General features: G+C 46.9%; 1 protein-coding gene across 3 annotated transcripts in view; it reads left to right on the top strand.

Moving 5' to 3' along the window:
- The window catches only part of LOC120908563 (elongation of very long chain fatty acids protein 6), a 41,035-nt gene that overhangs the window by 22,859 nt on the left and 5,270 nt on the right, over positions 1-12,906 (top strand). For all 3 annotated transcript variants that reach the window (XM_040319712.1, XM_040319713.1, XM_040319711.1), the window contains exon 3: positions 3,102-3,239. In XM_040319712.1, coding sequence (XP_040175646.1) covers positions 3,102-3,239 — 138 coding nt within the window. The remainder of the gene's footprint in view (positions 1-3,101; positions 3,240-12,906) is intronic.

The following is a 12,906-nucleotide window of genomic DNA, read 5'->3' on the forward strand; positions in this document are numbered from 1 at the left end:
GCGGCGGCGGCTGCTAGACCAACCCAGATTTGTAGTGCTTTGGTGCTGTATCGGTAGCGAAAGAGGTTTTATATCTTTCTCCAAGGGCTTCGTGGAAGGTGCAACAGGAGTTATTTCGCCCGTTTTTGTTGTTGTCCTGTTGGTGTATTTGGTTTGAAGGTCACGAATGATTCTATTAAATTCCCGTCTGGGTGTTGTTGTTGCTTTTCCTTCTTTTTATGAATGGCCGCCGTGGCCTATCCACTCCTTTTATTGTGTTTTTTTTTGTGAGCGTAGGCATGGAAGTGGAAGAGCCGAAAAACTTTTAATTAAACAGCATTTACAAGTATAATTGTACACGTGTACCGGTGATACAGTAGGAAATACCCATTAATGAAAATCTTCCAATAATCAGAACACAAAGTTCTTGGTAGCACAAGAAACATTATATTCAGATTGGGGATTTTCCAAAGTCAAACTAATGGAAATTGATCCAACAAAGGTAAATTACTTTCTCCGTAATGTTTGTTCAATTTTCAATTTTCACAGAAATGGACGCTTCAATATGCTTAAATCCCCTGGAATTTGTTTTTCCCCTAATTGTGATTCCGTACCGGCGCTTACGTGGACATCGAAATAAGGCAGACAGAGTCCATTAAAGCAAAAGCAATTACAGTGTGACAGTGTTGCAATAAGTGGCTTCACAATAGTCAGCTTCTGTAGAAGTTTGCGATTAACAAGCGAAAAGAGAGAGCTTTCAACAAGCTTGGAACAAGGGTTGTTTACAGAGTTCTTCTTTCCAGTTCATGCTTTTCGTTTAGCTGCACGGGTCAACACATTTCTTCAGGATGCTCACAACCTCTAATCAATAAGGGAGGCCACTCTGCTCTACATCAACGATGTTGTTGAAGCTGCTGCTGCTGAGCGGGAAGCGGTTCAAAGAATGCAGCAAAAGAAAGTTAGCGTGCCTGTGCCCTATTCAAAGTGTGTGTTCCACCGTGTTGGTGGTGATGGTGGTTCCTCCCAAGGTCAAGATATCGCTCTCGCTCTCCCTCTCCCACTTATTTCGCTCGCCGAGGTCGTCTCTGATCCCATCACTTTCTCTGGACGATTTTCAAGGTTTGACGCTTTCTTTCACGCGTCGCGTGGGTTAGATTCTTGTGGAGAGGTGCACGAGAGAGGTGGTGTGTTGTGCGCGCGCGTTGCTGTCTGCCCGAGGGAATGATGGAACGATACAAGTGTCAGGCACACTGTGCGCGCGATATTCTAACTCTCCTCTTACCCATCATCATCATCATAATCATCATCATCGGTTGCTTGAATGTGCATCTTTATGAATGGAACGAAGAAGGAGAATGAGAACAAACAGCGTCGATTCTGGTTCTGCTCTGCCGCGATCATGCCGCTGGTATGAATGGAACAAGTCGTCCAGAGAGGGGTTTGGAGTGTCACCATGCTGCCCATCCCCCTCCTGATCGGAGCTTTAACTCTCCATTTCCTGTCGCGGCAACCGCGTGTGTCACTCGCACACAAATTTCTATGACCTTGGCGCGATGTGTCGCGCGTACCACCACCGGGCTGTGGAGTGTCTCTCGTTGCCGACCGCTTGCCTTTCGCGTTTTGTTGTGAGAGGGTACTACTACCTATCACTCACCATCACCTCTTCACCCTCTTCAGACTGGGGATGATATCGATTTCGGGTTCGCCCACTGCGCTCCCGTCACCATTCCGCCGCAATCACACACCGGTATCATGATCCGGACAGACTTTTACCTCATGCGTGATAATGCACGATAACACACGTGGTGGTGGTGGTGATGGTCGTGCAGGGTTTTGGAGTCACCGAGCCGCGATAAGGTTTCGCACGGGGGAGAAAGAACGCCCAGGCCCGGGATTGATTTCACGCCCAGGTGGAGTGATTGGGCGGCGGGTGGTTTTTGAACGCTGCGCAATGAAGCCAAGCTTATCATATCTCGGCGTAGTATTGTTTCGACCATTTACAGGCGATGGGAAACGATAGCTTTCGGTGGGAACTTTATGCGGGAACGTGAGGTGAAGCGAAGTATGTGTGATCCTCCCTTTCGTCTGGTATTGCAAACCGGTTCCGTCTGACGATAAAACGGGAGATTAGGGATCGTTTTAGCATGGACCGTTTTGGTGCCGAACCTTTGATGGCAAAATGTGCAATTGAGCAAAAAGCGCAAGATAAGGAAAGGTTGGTGCAGCTGCTGGGGTATGTCTGGGAGGTGAATTTAATGTTGCCCACACCTGTCTTATCGGACAGAGTCTTATCGGTCAAAGACAATAAGTTATCGATGGGGTTTTAGGAGGGGATTGCAAAACAGGTGCTGTTTTTGTTGCCAAATTCAAAATGCACCTGTGAAAGCTAATACATTTCCTGTCAAGAAATTGATGTATGATGATAAAAACCAGTGTGTTGTTTCAATTTAATTTGGCCATCAGGCCGACGACACAGCTGAATAAATACTTTCATTTAAAACTCCAGATTGGGATTTGAACTTGCGCCCTCATTTTCTCTCGTTCGTTTAACCAATCACTTACCATCTGCACTATGCGAATGATCTGCTATAGAACCGATAAGAGTGAATATTAACGGCGCGAAATTCCTTGGCTAATAAAATAGCTCATCATTCTTTCAACACCGATAACTGCTGTTTGCGTTGACTTTACCCATGAAACATCAATTAACACCAGGACACACTATCCTCACCAGCGTGGCAGAATTCTACACCCAGGGTCGGTAGCAGATGTTTTAACACTTCTGTGTGGATAATTTTACCATAAAACGGCAGGGTGTAAATGTGTCGTGATTTTAATATGCCTTCCAAGCCTGCTACCCCTTACTATGTGTGTGTGCCTTGTCGTCGCTTAATGGGTTTGAACTGCACTCAATTATTCATACCGGCAAAAAGAAAAGCTTCACGACTAAAGGACCACGACTCGTACCTCGTGCATACGACAACGAACGACCAGGGAGCTGTTTTTCATTATTTATAAACTACAGCTAGCAACAAAAAAAGAAGCTAAAACTAAAACATCCCGAACCTGAAAACACACTCTAACCCACCTGCGTCTGTTTTTTTCTCCACTTTTGCTTTTAGATTCGAGCTGCGAGGGCTGCTAGCAATATGGAACACACTACTGGCAATGTTCAGCATAATGGGGGCCTGCCGGACAGCGCCCGAGCTGGTACACGTACTCCGACACTACGGGCTCTTCCACTCCGTTTGCGTTCCTAGGTAAGTGCATGTTGGCCGGCGGACACCGATTCTGACCGATCTTTTCACCTTTTACAGCAACCAGAAACACAAAGAAAGCAAAAAAAACGCCCCAAGAACCCAAACCCGGATGAGGGACGTAGACTGTGGAGCGAAATTTTGGAAAAAAATCGGTCCTAGACAAGCCACAATGCTGGTTCGTGTCTACCAAAACGGCCCAATCTGTGACCTTGATTTGCTTCAGGCCGTCCGGGGTCTTCTGGGCAGCGACGGGAGCGAAGAGAGGTGGCCACACTCTCTGTCTGTCTAGTCTAGTCTTATCTGGCTGACGCTGCTCGTACGATTGATGAGAAACCACACACACACGACCCAACCCGTGTGACCTTCGTGTGCTTACACAGAACCTTTTGCCGAAACTTCGTCAAAACAACGAACCTCCCCCCGGCACTGAGTGAAAGCGGATCTAGCGATTGAAGGGGGTTTTCGAAGGTTCCATTTTAGCACCATACTGGAACAGCCACCTAGACCACTGGATCCTGGGCTGAAGCGTTGATGATAAGACGGTGGGACAAGCTACCGGAAACCGGATTTTTCTTGTGCCATTCTGTCTTTCACCCCACTATCAATCAGCCAATGTGGCGGTGACCCTTGGGGGAACTTTTTGATAAAGTGACCGCTTTGTGGATGGTTCATGGATCCTTTTGGGTCCTTTGTAAGAAGCGCTTGGTTACATCGATACGGCTGCCATTCCGGACGCGTCGATTTTTGGCACACCACAGGCGATAACCTTTTTTGATTCTCCTCCAGCAAAGCGGATCTTTCCAGTGCTAATAAATTTGATTTACGAGCGTGTGAGGCCCAATATTGAAGGTGGTGCGGTGTGACCTCGGCGGAACGGAGAGATTGCGGATGGCATCTCCTGGACCTAATTCACTCGCTTCACTCCATTATGCAATTTAATGACAGTAGAGGGAAGTAAGTAGTAGGGCGTTTATTATGTGCCGGTTTGTTCTGGACACAGAGAATCCCGGACAGAGACCCACACCGTGGCACCGCTCGGGTGGTGCCGTTGTAGTAGTGTAATGCCGTCGGTATCCCACGGTGACAATTAATTAATCGCACAAGCTAATGATAAATAATGTGACCGTTTTGGTGTGACGCATAAAGCCTTTAATAAGCTAGCCGATAATTGTTCCCTGTGCCACGAGGCAGAGGGAGGAGACCAGGAGGAGCAGGCCCTTCAAAGGTGAGCGAAGATAATAAACCGGACCACAACCGGTTGGTGGTGCGTTATGATGATACAGCGCGTTATGACTGAGGGCCCCGTGTGTGCGATTGAGCGCGATTTGGGGCGGAGGAAAGGTGTAGTATTATGGTCTTGTTTTTCACTCCCCCCCCCCGGTGTGGGGTTTGGATGTACCGTTGCGTCACAGAATGACATATTTTGCGCGTGTCTTGCGATCTGGTACCAATTTGTAATTCTTATAAGCCTTCTCTAGAGGCAATCAAAAATGAACAAAAAAAAAAAAAAAAAACAAGCGAAATGTTTTAAAATAAATGCATAAACATTTGATGCATAACGGCATTATCCCACTCGGCCGGTTGAACCGGCACCGGGTTAAACCACATTCAGTTTTTATTTTGCGCGTGCACTCGCGCGCACGTCACACACGCTTTTTAATCCGCTTTCCGCTGCCAAAACTCTTCTTGATCGGTTGTAAATGCAACGAGCTCAACGTAGCAGCATAACGTGCAACAACTTCTCTGTGTTTAATTCGTTCGTTGAGTTGTGCATTTTATTTTATGGATTGTCCGTTTTTAAATCAAGTGTAAGCGCGAAAATAATAAAATCAACTCCACCAGCACCACCGCACGGTTCGTTACATTTACGAATTGGATATGACGAACCGGGCTGGGCTTTAGCTGTGTCATCAGCGATGGCGTGTCTGTGTGTCGGTCTGTCGGGCAGTGGAAAAGGCTAAAGCCATTCACCACCGAAAATCGATAAAACCATTTCTTTCACTTTATCTCATGGCCGGTCGGTTGTTTGCAGTGCGCGCTATTCCCCCCTTTTGCTGATATGATTCAGCGGAGGGGTTTTCCCCGCCGATTGAGAACTGCAATCATAAACCGCATTAAGCCTCACCATACCCCTTTTGGCTGCATGTGTACAGCTGTACAACCGAACGTTTCAAATTCAAAAACACATTCATTCGACTCTTTTAATTTTAGGCTTTTATGAACTTTTCGAAGCGGATGCAGCGTGTCCGGTGGCGGTGGCGGTTCGGTAATCATATCTTCACCACGACTAAGACCGTAGCGATGACCGGCACCACCACCGCGAATACGGCACGATGATGATGAGATCCACTGGTCAGGCGAAGAAAATGCGCGCCTCTATTCATTAGCGTGTTATGTCATTCGCGCGGTGCTGTTTGTGCTCTTTTCTCTGGGACCCCACCGCCGTCGTGGAGAAAGGGGGATTCCCCCGTACCGCACAAGCACAGAAATCCATAACCGGAACAGCATCACAACACACACACGCACAACTTCCCAAACAAAAAAGGCAAAACAACCAGTGTGTGTTTTCTCTGGGACATGGCTCCAAGGCTTTGTGCACGACCACACCAGCGCGTTTTGGTGGAGCTACATACATTCCCACCTCGTGAGCTTTAATATTGGCAGAGCGGCGCTGAAGTGTGTGTGCTGGAAGAGTGGTGACCCCAAAAGTACAACAAGAAGATCACATTTGTTAAACATGACGACGTCCTCTTCTCGGGTCCCCACTGGACTCTGAAGTCTTATTATCTGAATGCCTGAACTGTTTTTTTTCTGTCCTGTTGTTTATTCGAACATGGTGGTCGTCGTGGTGTGATGGTAAATCCACCGAAAACATGAAACATTGCATGGACACAGCATCAAAAGCAACGCGCAGATGTACTACACAAAAAACCTGTACGGTCGGCAAGATGACAGGACGATCGAGGATTCGAGGTTTTGGGTTTACTGGCTTCTTCTACGTCCGCTGCAGAAAGCGGGCGGAAAAGCGAAAGTGCTTGAACTTGAACACTTTGTGGACGCGCGCCCGCCCGTTATGCTGTTGTGTGATTATTTATTGTTCGTCGCTTTCTGTTTGATTTATATTCAATTAGCACACTATCGCCCTCGTCGTCTTAAAGGGGGGGGGGGGGGGATGAAGTGAAATGGCTGAGGGGTTTTATTATTTGGACAATCGGACGCATTACATAATGCAAAGAAAGACGACAAAGAAAGTCGTCAAGAGGTAGTAGTGGCTGGGTTGTGTGAAGGCAATTTTGTTTCGATCAAATGAACACATTTTCCATTGGCAATTTTTGATCCAAACCTGTTCTCTCTTTTAAATTGAAAGCGCTTTTTTTGAGTGCTTTATTATGCAAATTAGGAGGGAAAGATGCTCCTCTTTGATTGGCGGCGCATAAAAGCTTTAAAATAATGCCTTATTGTATGATAATTTTGCTGTCCAGACTTACTGCAAAGCATGATAATATGAATGGGGCAGGAAATGATATTAAAAGATTAGGTTAAGCTATCAATGATTAATCTTCATCGTGATGGGATCAGGAGAAGCGACCAAGTGAAGCATGATGCCCCCAAAGCGCGGTGTGCGTGTATTTATAGCCACACTTCCATTCGAATCCAAAGCAAGCATTAACGGTCGTTGCTACGGGGTTGCGTGTCTCGAAACAATTGAGCGAGGCATTAGACAGGGTTTATACGCTATTAAACTATTGGATTCTAATAGTATTTTTTTCCTATTGCATTTTAACTTTCCATTAAATCAACATCATTTGATGGATTTAGTTCTTTATCTATCTGTTTAGCAGCTTAATTAGCTCTTTTTTGCTTCTAATGGCTGAATATCCCAGCTGATTCAAAACACGACTATATTGAGATACATTTATAACCATATACAGAAGGTTCAAGGAAAGTGATTGTTACATTTTGCGCATTCCGAATGACAACTAGGCCTTCAAATATGATGCCAAAGGTACACTGTCCCTAAATACGGTACGAATTAAGTACATTCAAAATTTAAAATGCACAAATTAACGCGCTTTAATCGAATCGAATCGGTTGCATTTGCAAAAAAAAACAAGTTGCATCCTTTGCGCATGCATATTCACGCACACACCTGACCCCCAGATTAACCCCACAAAAGGCGCCTACCCCCCTCCCCGCCATGCACGCACACACACACACACACACTTCACACCAGTCGCCGGGTCAACGAGGCGGCCTTTTTTTTTTTTTGGCTGGGGACGACAGTTGCACTTGTTTCGCTTACTAGGTCAAAGGCCGGTCAGTGCACTCGCCGCACACTAATTAAATTGCCGCGACGCTCCACTAACGGGAATGCCCGAATAAGGGGGGATGGTAGAGTGAGCGAAAAAAAAAAAACACTGTCCTGTGGCCGCACCGTAAAAGAGCGATACTTCCGTTAGCTTTGCGAGTGTGTGTGTGTGTCCGTCACTTTAAAAGGGGAAGCAAGACTTTATGCGCGGCTACATAAGCCCTTTCCGTTTCATCTTCCGACACAGCAAAACAAACCCTGTGCTGGTAACAACTTTAAAACCTAGTGGGTTTTAGAGCGTATTAAAGTTGTGTTGATACGTACGGCAGTATCCCATTTGCACTCTAACTACTCCGTGACGATTAAAAAGTCGCTCGGGTGTTAGGCACAAAAAAAAGCTGCGCGACCTACAAGGTTTGTGCAAAAACAAAAAAAAACACTTTTCCGCGGATGAAGGAACACTTTACGCTTGTCATCTCTCAGTGCGGCGATGGGGGGACAGGGTGGTGGTGGTGATGGTCAGTTGAACGATAAAACTGAATCTCCCCCTTCCTTGTTGTACTGTTATACGTGCGCTTAACCTATCTCGCCAGCCTCATTGCACCCGTTTGTTGATTTATAAATTAATCATGATATGCGATGATGGCGCGAACCGGTGGAGGGAGAAGGCGTGACCGATTGCATTCTGCTACCGTGTTTCAGCAGTAGTAGTAGTAGCAGGGCTGACTGGGAAGGGAAGTGGGAAATGCAACGTTGTGTCGAGATTGATATACGCGCGTGTGTATGGGATGGGGCTAGGATCGACCAAAAACCGCCACACCACGTGTTCCTGGGGCCTGTGGGGCAACCTGTTTTGCTGAAGGTGAAGGTCTGCGGTACGATGACGTGTGTGTGTGTGTGTGAGGGGAGATATATAAGTTGCTCCTCCATATTCAACAACATTGCTGCGCAAGGGTGGAAAGTTTTTGCACAAATTCTCCCCCCAGAATCTGTGTGACGTCGCTTGAACGGTTTGTGTGCAATCTGTGCAATTGGAGCTGCTCATAAGCCGACTTCACCAGCAATTACCCGACCGATGTGCAAGCTCTCCCTCTCTCTCTCTCTCTACACTATAACATGTGTCTTACAACACACGGTTCGGGCAAAAAGGAGGAAGCTGTTGCAATAAGTCCTCCTGCCATATACACATAGTTGCTCCGATTGACTCCGATTTTGTGTGTTCTAGGGGGTCAGCAGCGGGGTGTGATGGTTGCCTAAGCCACAGACGGACAAGCCCACCACAAGCAAGAGATCAGCTGACGGCGCAAAAGGCAAAGACTGGCTCTCTTTTAAGCACACAGCGCCCAGCGAATGGCCGCGTAAAAGGGCTCACCGCCGGAGAATGGCGAACAGGCATAAACGGGCAAACCGAAGCCTGGTGGGGTTTACCACCTGTACTGCAGCGGGGTTGTTGCGCTCATCGAGCGCCTCTCCAGTGTACCGTTTCGATCAGCTGGTGGTGAAGCTGGTTGTTGATCGCGCCAACAAACAGTTGCGCCACCAGAGAAGGTCAACCGGGCGGGATGCTGCTGCTGGGGCGTGTACGAGTGGAGCAACCGGATGGTGCACGTTCTACTACAACAGCAGCTCTGCTGTAAAGCCGCTTCCTTCTCACTTTCAAACCATGGTGCTCATTGGTGAAAATGAGCGGAAAATGAAGGTCTGATGTAAAGCGAAAACTGAACCGTTTCACCATCCACTGGGGATAGTTCTTCGTCCTTTTCAAGGACACACGGCGAGATTAATGTGCTTGCGCGGGCGCTCAAGGCGCGCAAATAGCAAATAAAAAAGAGAAAGGAAGCAATTAATCTTTTCAACGATTCGGAAGAGCAGTTGGTCTTAGTAGAAGCGAAGTTGCTTCTTCCTATATCCCCCTCCAAGCAGGAGTGTGCAAGGAGTGGCAGAAATAATGCGGTAAATTAATTTCGAGAGAGCCCTTTTAACAGTGCCTGGTGTGTCCTGCCTGCCTGCGTGCCGGTGTGTAGACTACCAATCAATCTTCCCTGTGGGCCTTTAGAAGAAGCAGCATTCGGCGGAAACAATTTTGCAGTCAAATATTTATCAGGAGGCCGCGCTTGCGAGTGTTTACACTATCGTTCAATATCAACGGTGAAATGCTTTTGCCTGTAGGGCGGACAAACAAGCCTTTTTTGGGGAATAAACCGGAAAGAGGTAGACACAGTAGGGACATTAAGTTTAGAAAATATACGTAGGCAGAGAGTTGGTGCTTTTTGGAGAGCTAAATTTAGCTTTCCTGTTGGAGGGTGTTTTTAGCTAGCAAACTCTGCTTATTGAATTTTTCCCCTATTGTTTCTTCCTCCCATTTCTTATTACATTTGAGCTTCGAAACCAAATCGTGGAAGATACATTTCTTATGACGGTTGTGGGTCTCATGATTTGACACAATTTTACTGGGCAGAGAATCGCATACACACATCAGTCGCCTTTTCTCGTATGATTACATTCCGTTTTGTTGCCAATTTTCTGTATTTTAAACAACAAATTTGCTGGATCAACCAACCCGTCTGGGGCCGTGTCACAGACCAGACACCAGTGGCCTGTGGTTGACGTCAATGCGTTTGCCCCTTAGTGCGTCTGTTAGTGTGTAAATGGCGCTTCAATCGTCATTTATCTACCTCTCTTGCTTCAACGAAGAGCAGAGATCGAATGACATCAAATTCTCCCTCCCCGGGGGGTCAGCTACCCACTGGCGTCGATTGATTGAAAGTAGTGTGCGTGTATGAATTTAACAACATCGAAATATCTCATTACTGGGCTGGAGGTAAGATGATCTCAGCAAATATACCCCCTGTCCAGTACAAACACGCGATATTTGTTGGATCAGACTAGACAGCACACACAGTCGTCATCGTTGGGTTAATCGGTTGGGCATAAAATTAGCCGCTCAGCGAACAACCGGGGCCCCGGTCCGTGGTTGGTAATGCGGAGGTAATTGCGCACTGAGGACAGATAAGAGGATGGGAGCTTGCGCTCATATTCATTTTATAGTCGGATTACAATCTCCAGCAGCACCCGGTCCATCATTAACAGGAGCTATCGGGAGAGGTGTCTATTGAACCTAATGAACTGTGATGAATAAATTAGAGCATCGTTAGGATCGCCTCTCTAAACCAGGGTGGAACTAGGCTAATAAATCGGACACCTTGCTGTGCGTGTGCAATGCTGCAGAAGTTAGTCTGTGCCGCGTCGACGACGACGACGTGTTGGACCGGAAGGAAGTGAAGCATATGGGTATATGCAATTGGCAAATCACAGCGCAAACAAGCAGCGCTTGATAAGAAACTGGGCCAAACACATGCGGCTTACACTTTCGTTGATAATTGAGAATGTCGAGAAAGAAAAACTGAGTTTACTTCTTGCACAATTTAAACAAGGGTTTGAATCGTTAAGGTTTGATTGACAAATAAACCAGCTAATGGAATTATTTACGATACCAAAAATAGTATTCCCCGTCACAATCGAGCACACCGGTTCCGGTTACTTTCGTTTCCTGGAGACAGAAATTCTGCAGAAAAAAAGAAAGAGTGCTCACTACCCTTGGCCCATGGCAGGAGCGAATCCTTCGCTCTATTTCGGAAGTGCCTGACATCGAAAATTGGATGGACATTCTTCTCTTCTAGCTAAACCATCATCCAACTCATTCAACGGAACGTTTCCAATGTCTCTATTTCAAATCGAATTCAACAATGAAGCTTGAAGAGTTGATATGTTGGGAGTAGTGATGTGCTTTTTGTATATTTTTATAGAGATAAAGTGTAACACAACTGTGAGCCTTTATTTCTCTTTCAATTCCGCGACGATACACACAGTAAGCCGAGCCAGAACCTTCTGATCTGCTCCGGCCGATCGCGGCTTTTTATATCCTCCTTGACCCTTGCGTGAAAGAGAAGAAATGTTCTCATCCTTGTTCCTCAGGAAAGTTCCAGACCCGTTCCCTGTCTCTAAATCTCGCAAACCGTTCACGGTCTCTACAGAGACTTTGAGCCAATTGGCCTCATTGGCCTCTTTCAATCGGTTAATTAATTTTAAGCTTAAAATCTATGATGTGCTCTTTGGATCCCGATTCTGACTCCGGCAAAAATGGAAACCACTAGTTCTGCACGGAGTCGAAGTCGTCCGGAGTCGTCTAGAGTCTTTTGGAGTCGGAGACGTCCAGAATTGTCCGGAGTCGTCCGGAATTTTCCGGAGTGGTACGGAGTCGCCCAGAGTCGCCAAGAGTTGTTTGGAGTAGGAGTCATCCAGAGTCGTCCAGAGTCGTCTAGAGTCTTTTGGAGTAGGAGTCGTCCAGAATTGTCCGGAGTCGTCCGGAATTTTCTGGAGTCGTTCAGAGTCGCCCAGAGTTGTTTGGAGTAGGAGTCGTCCAGAGGCGTTCAGAGTCGTCCAGAGTCTTCCGGAGTCTTTCGGAGTCGTCCGGAGTTGTTTGGAGTCGGAGTCGTTCGAAGTCACCCGGAGTCAACAGGAGCCAACACAAGCCGACACCGCACGGCTTTGACTCCAACCGATTCTGGATGACTCTGAGCGACTCCGGACGACTCCGATTGCGAACGACTCCGGACAGTTCCGGACGGTTCCGAACGACTACGGATAATGCTGGGTGGACCTACACTCCGGAGTCGGTTCCGAAATTATCGTAGTCGGATCTGAGTCGACTCCGGATTTTTGCCAACTTTACCAATCACTCGTTTGGAGCAATCAACTGGCAATTTGGAGCAATTCATCAGAAAAATCATACATTTTGCTCAGCTTTTATTTAGTTGTTGTGTACACACTGGTATTATTAAAAATCTTTGCAAAAATAAGAACAAATAATGTGTGTCCAAGCCATTAATCAACAATGTGAGTTGACGACTACTGTGCCAAAATACAGTTTATTAATCAAACACGATCATGCTGGGGCTTACAAAACAGAAACCGACAGGACGAAAAAGGAAACAGCGCACCACCGTCCTGTTGGTGGGGGAGGGGGAGGGAGAGAACGTGAATTCTAAATATAGTGGGAGTGCTAATAAGGAAACCAATACCAAAAGAAAGCAAGCAAAAAGAAATCCCGTCTTCCTTCCTCCGTACGTACGTCACAGTTCGCACGCTGTGTCGTCTGCTCCCTGTTGCGATTAATCAGCTTTTCTGACCGTCCAGTGTGCCCTGGACCGAGGGCTACCTTATTGCTGTGTGGCGGCCAGTGTGTGCCGAAGCGTGAACCACTCCGCCATACCGGGAGTCATTTGTATGTAGATTGGTAACGCAGGACACCTGCGGATATTATGGCACCTTCTGTTGAATGTCGCCACCAGTGGAGGG

The sequence above is a fragment of the Anopheles arabiensis genome, chromosome 2 (assembly GCF_016920715.1).
Source record: "Anopheles arabiensis isolate DONGOLA chromosome 2, AaraD3, whole genome shotgun sequence".
Classification (NCBI taxonomy): Eukaryota; Metazoa; Arthropoda; class Insecta; order Diptera; family Culicidae; genus Anopheles; species Anopheles arabiensis.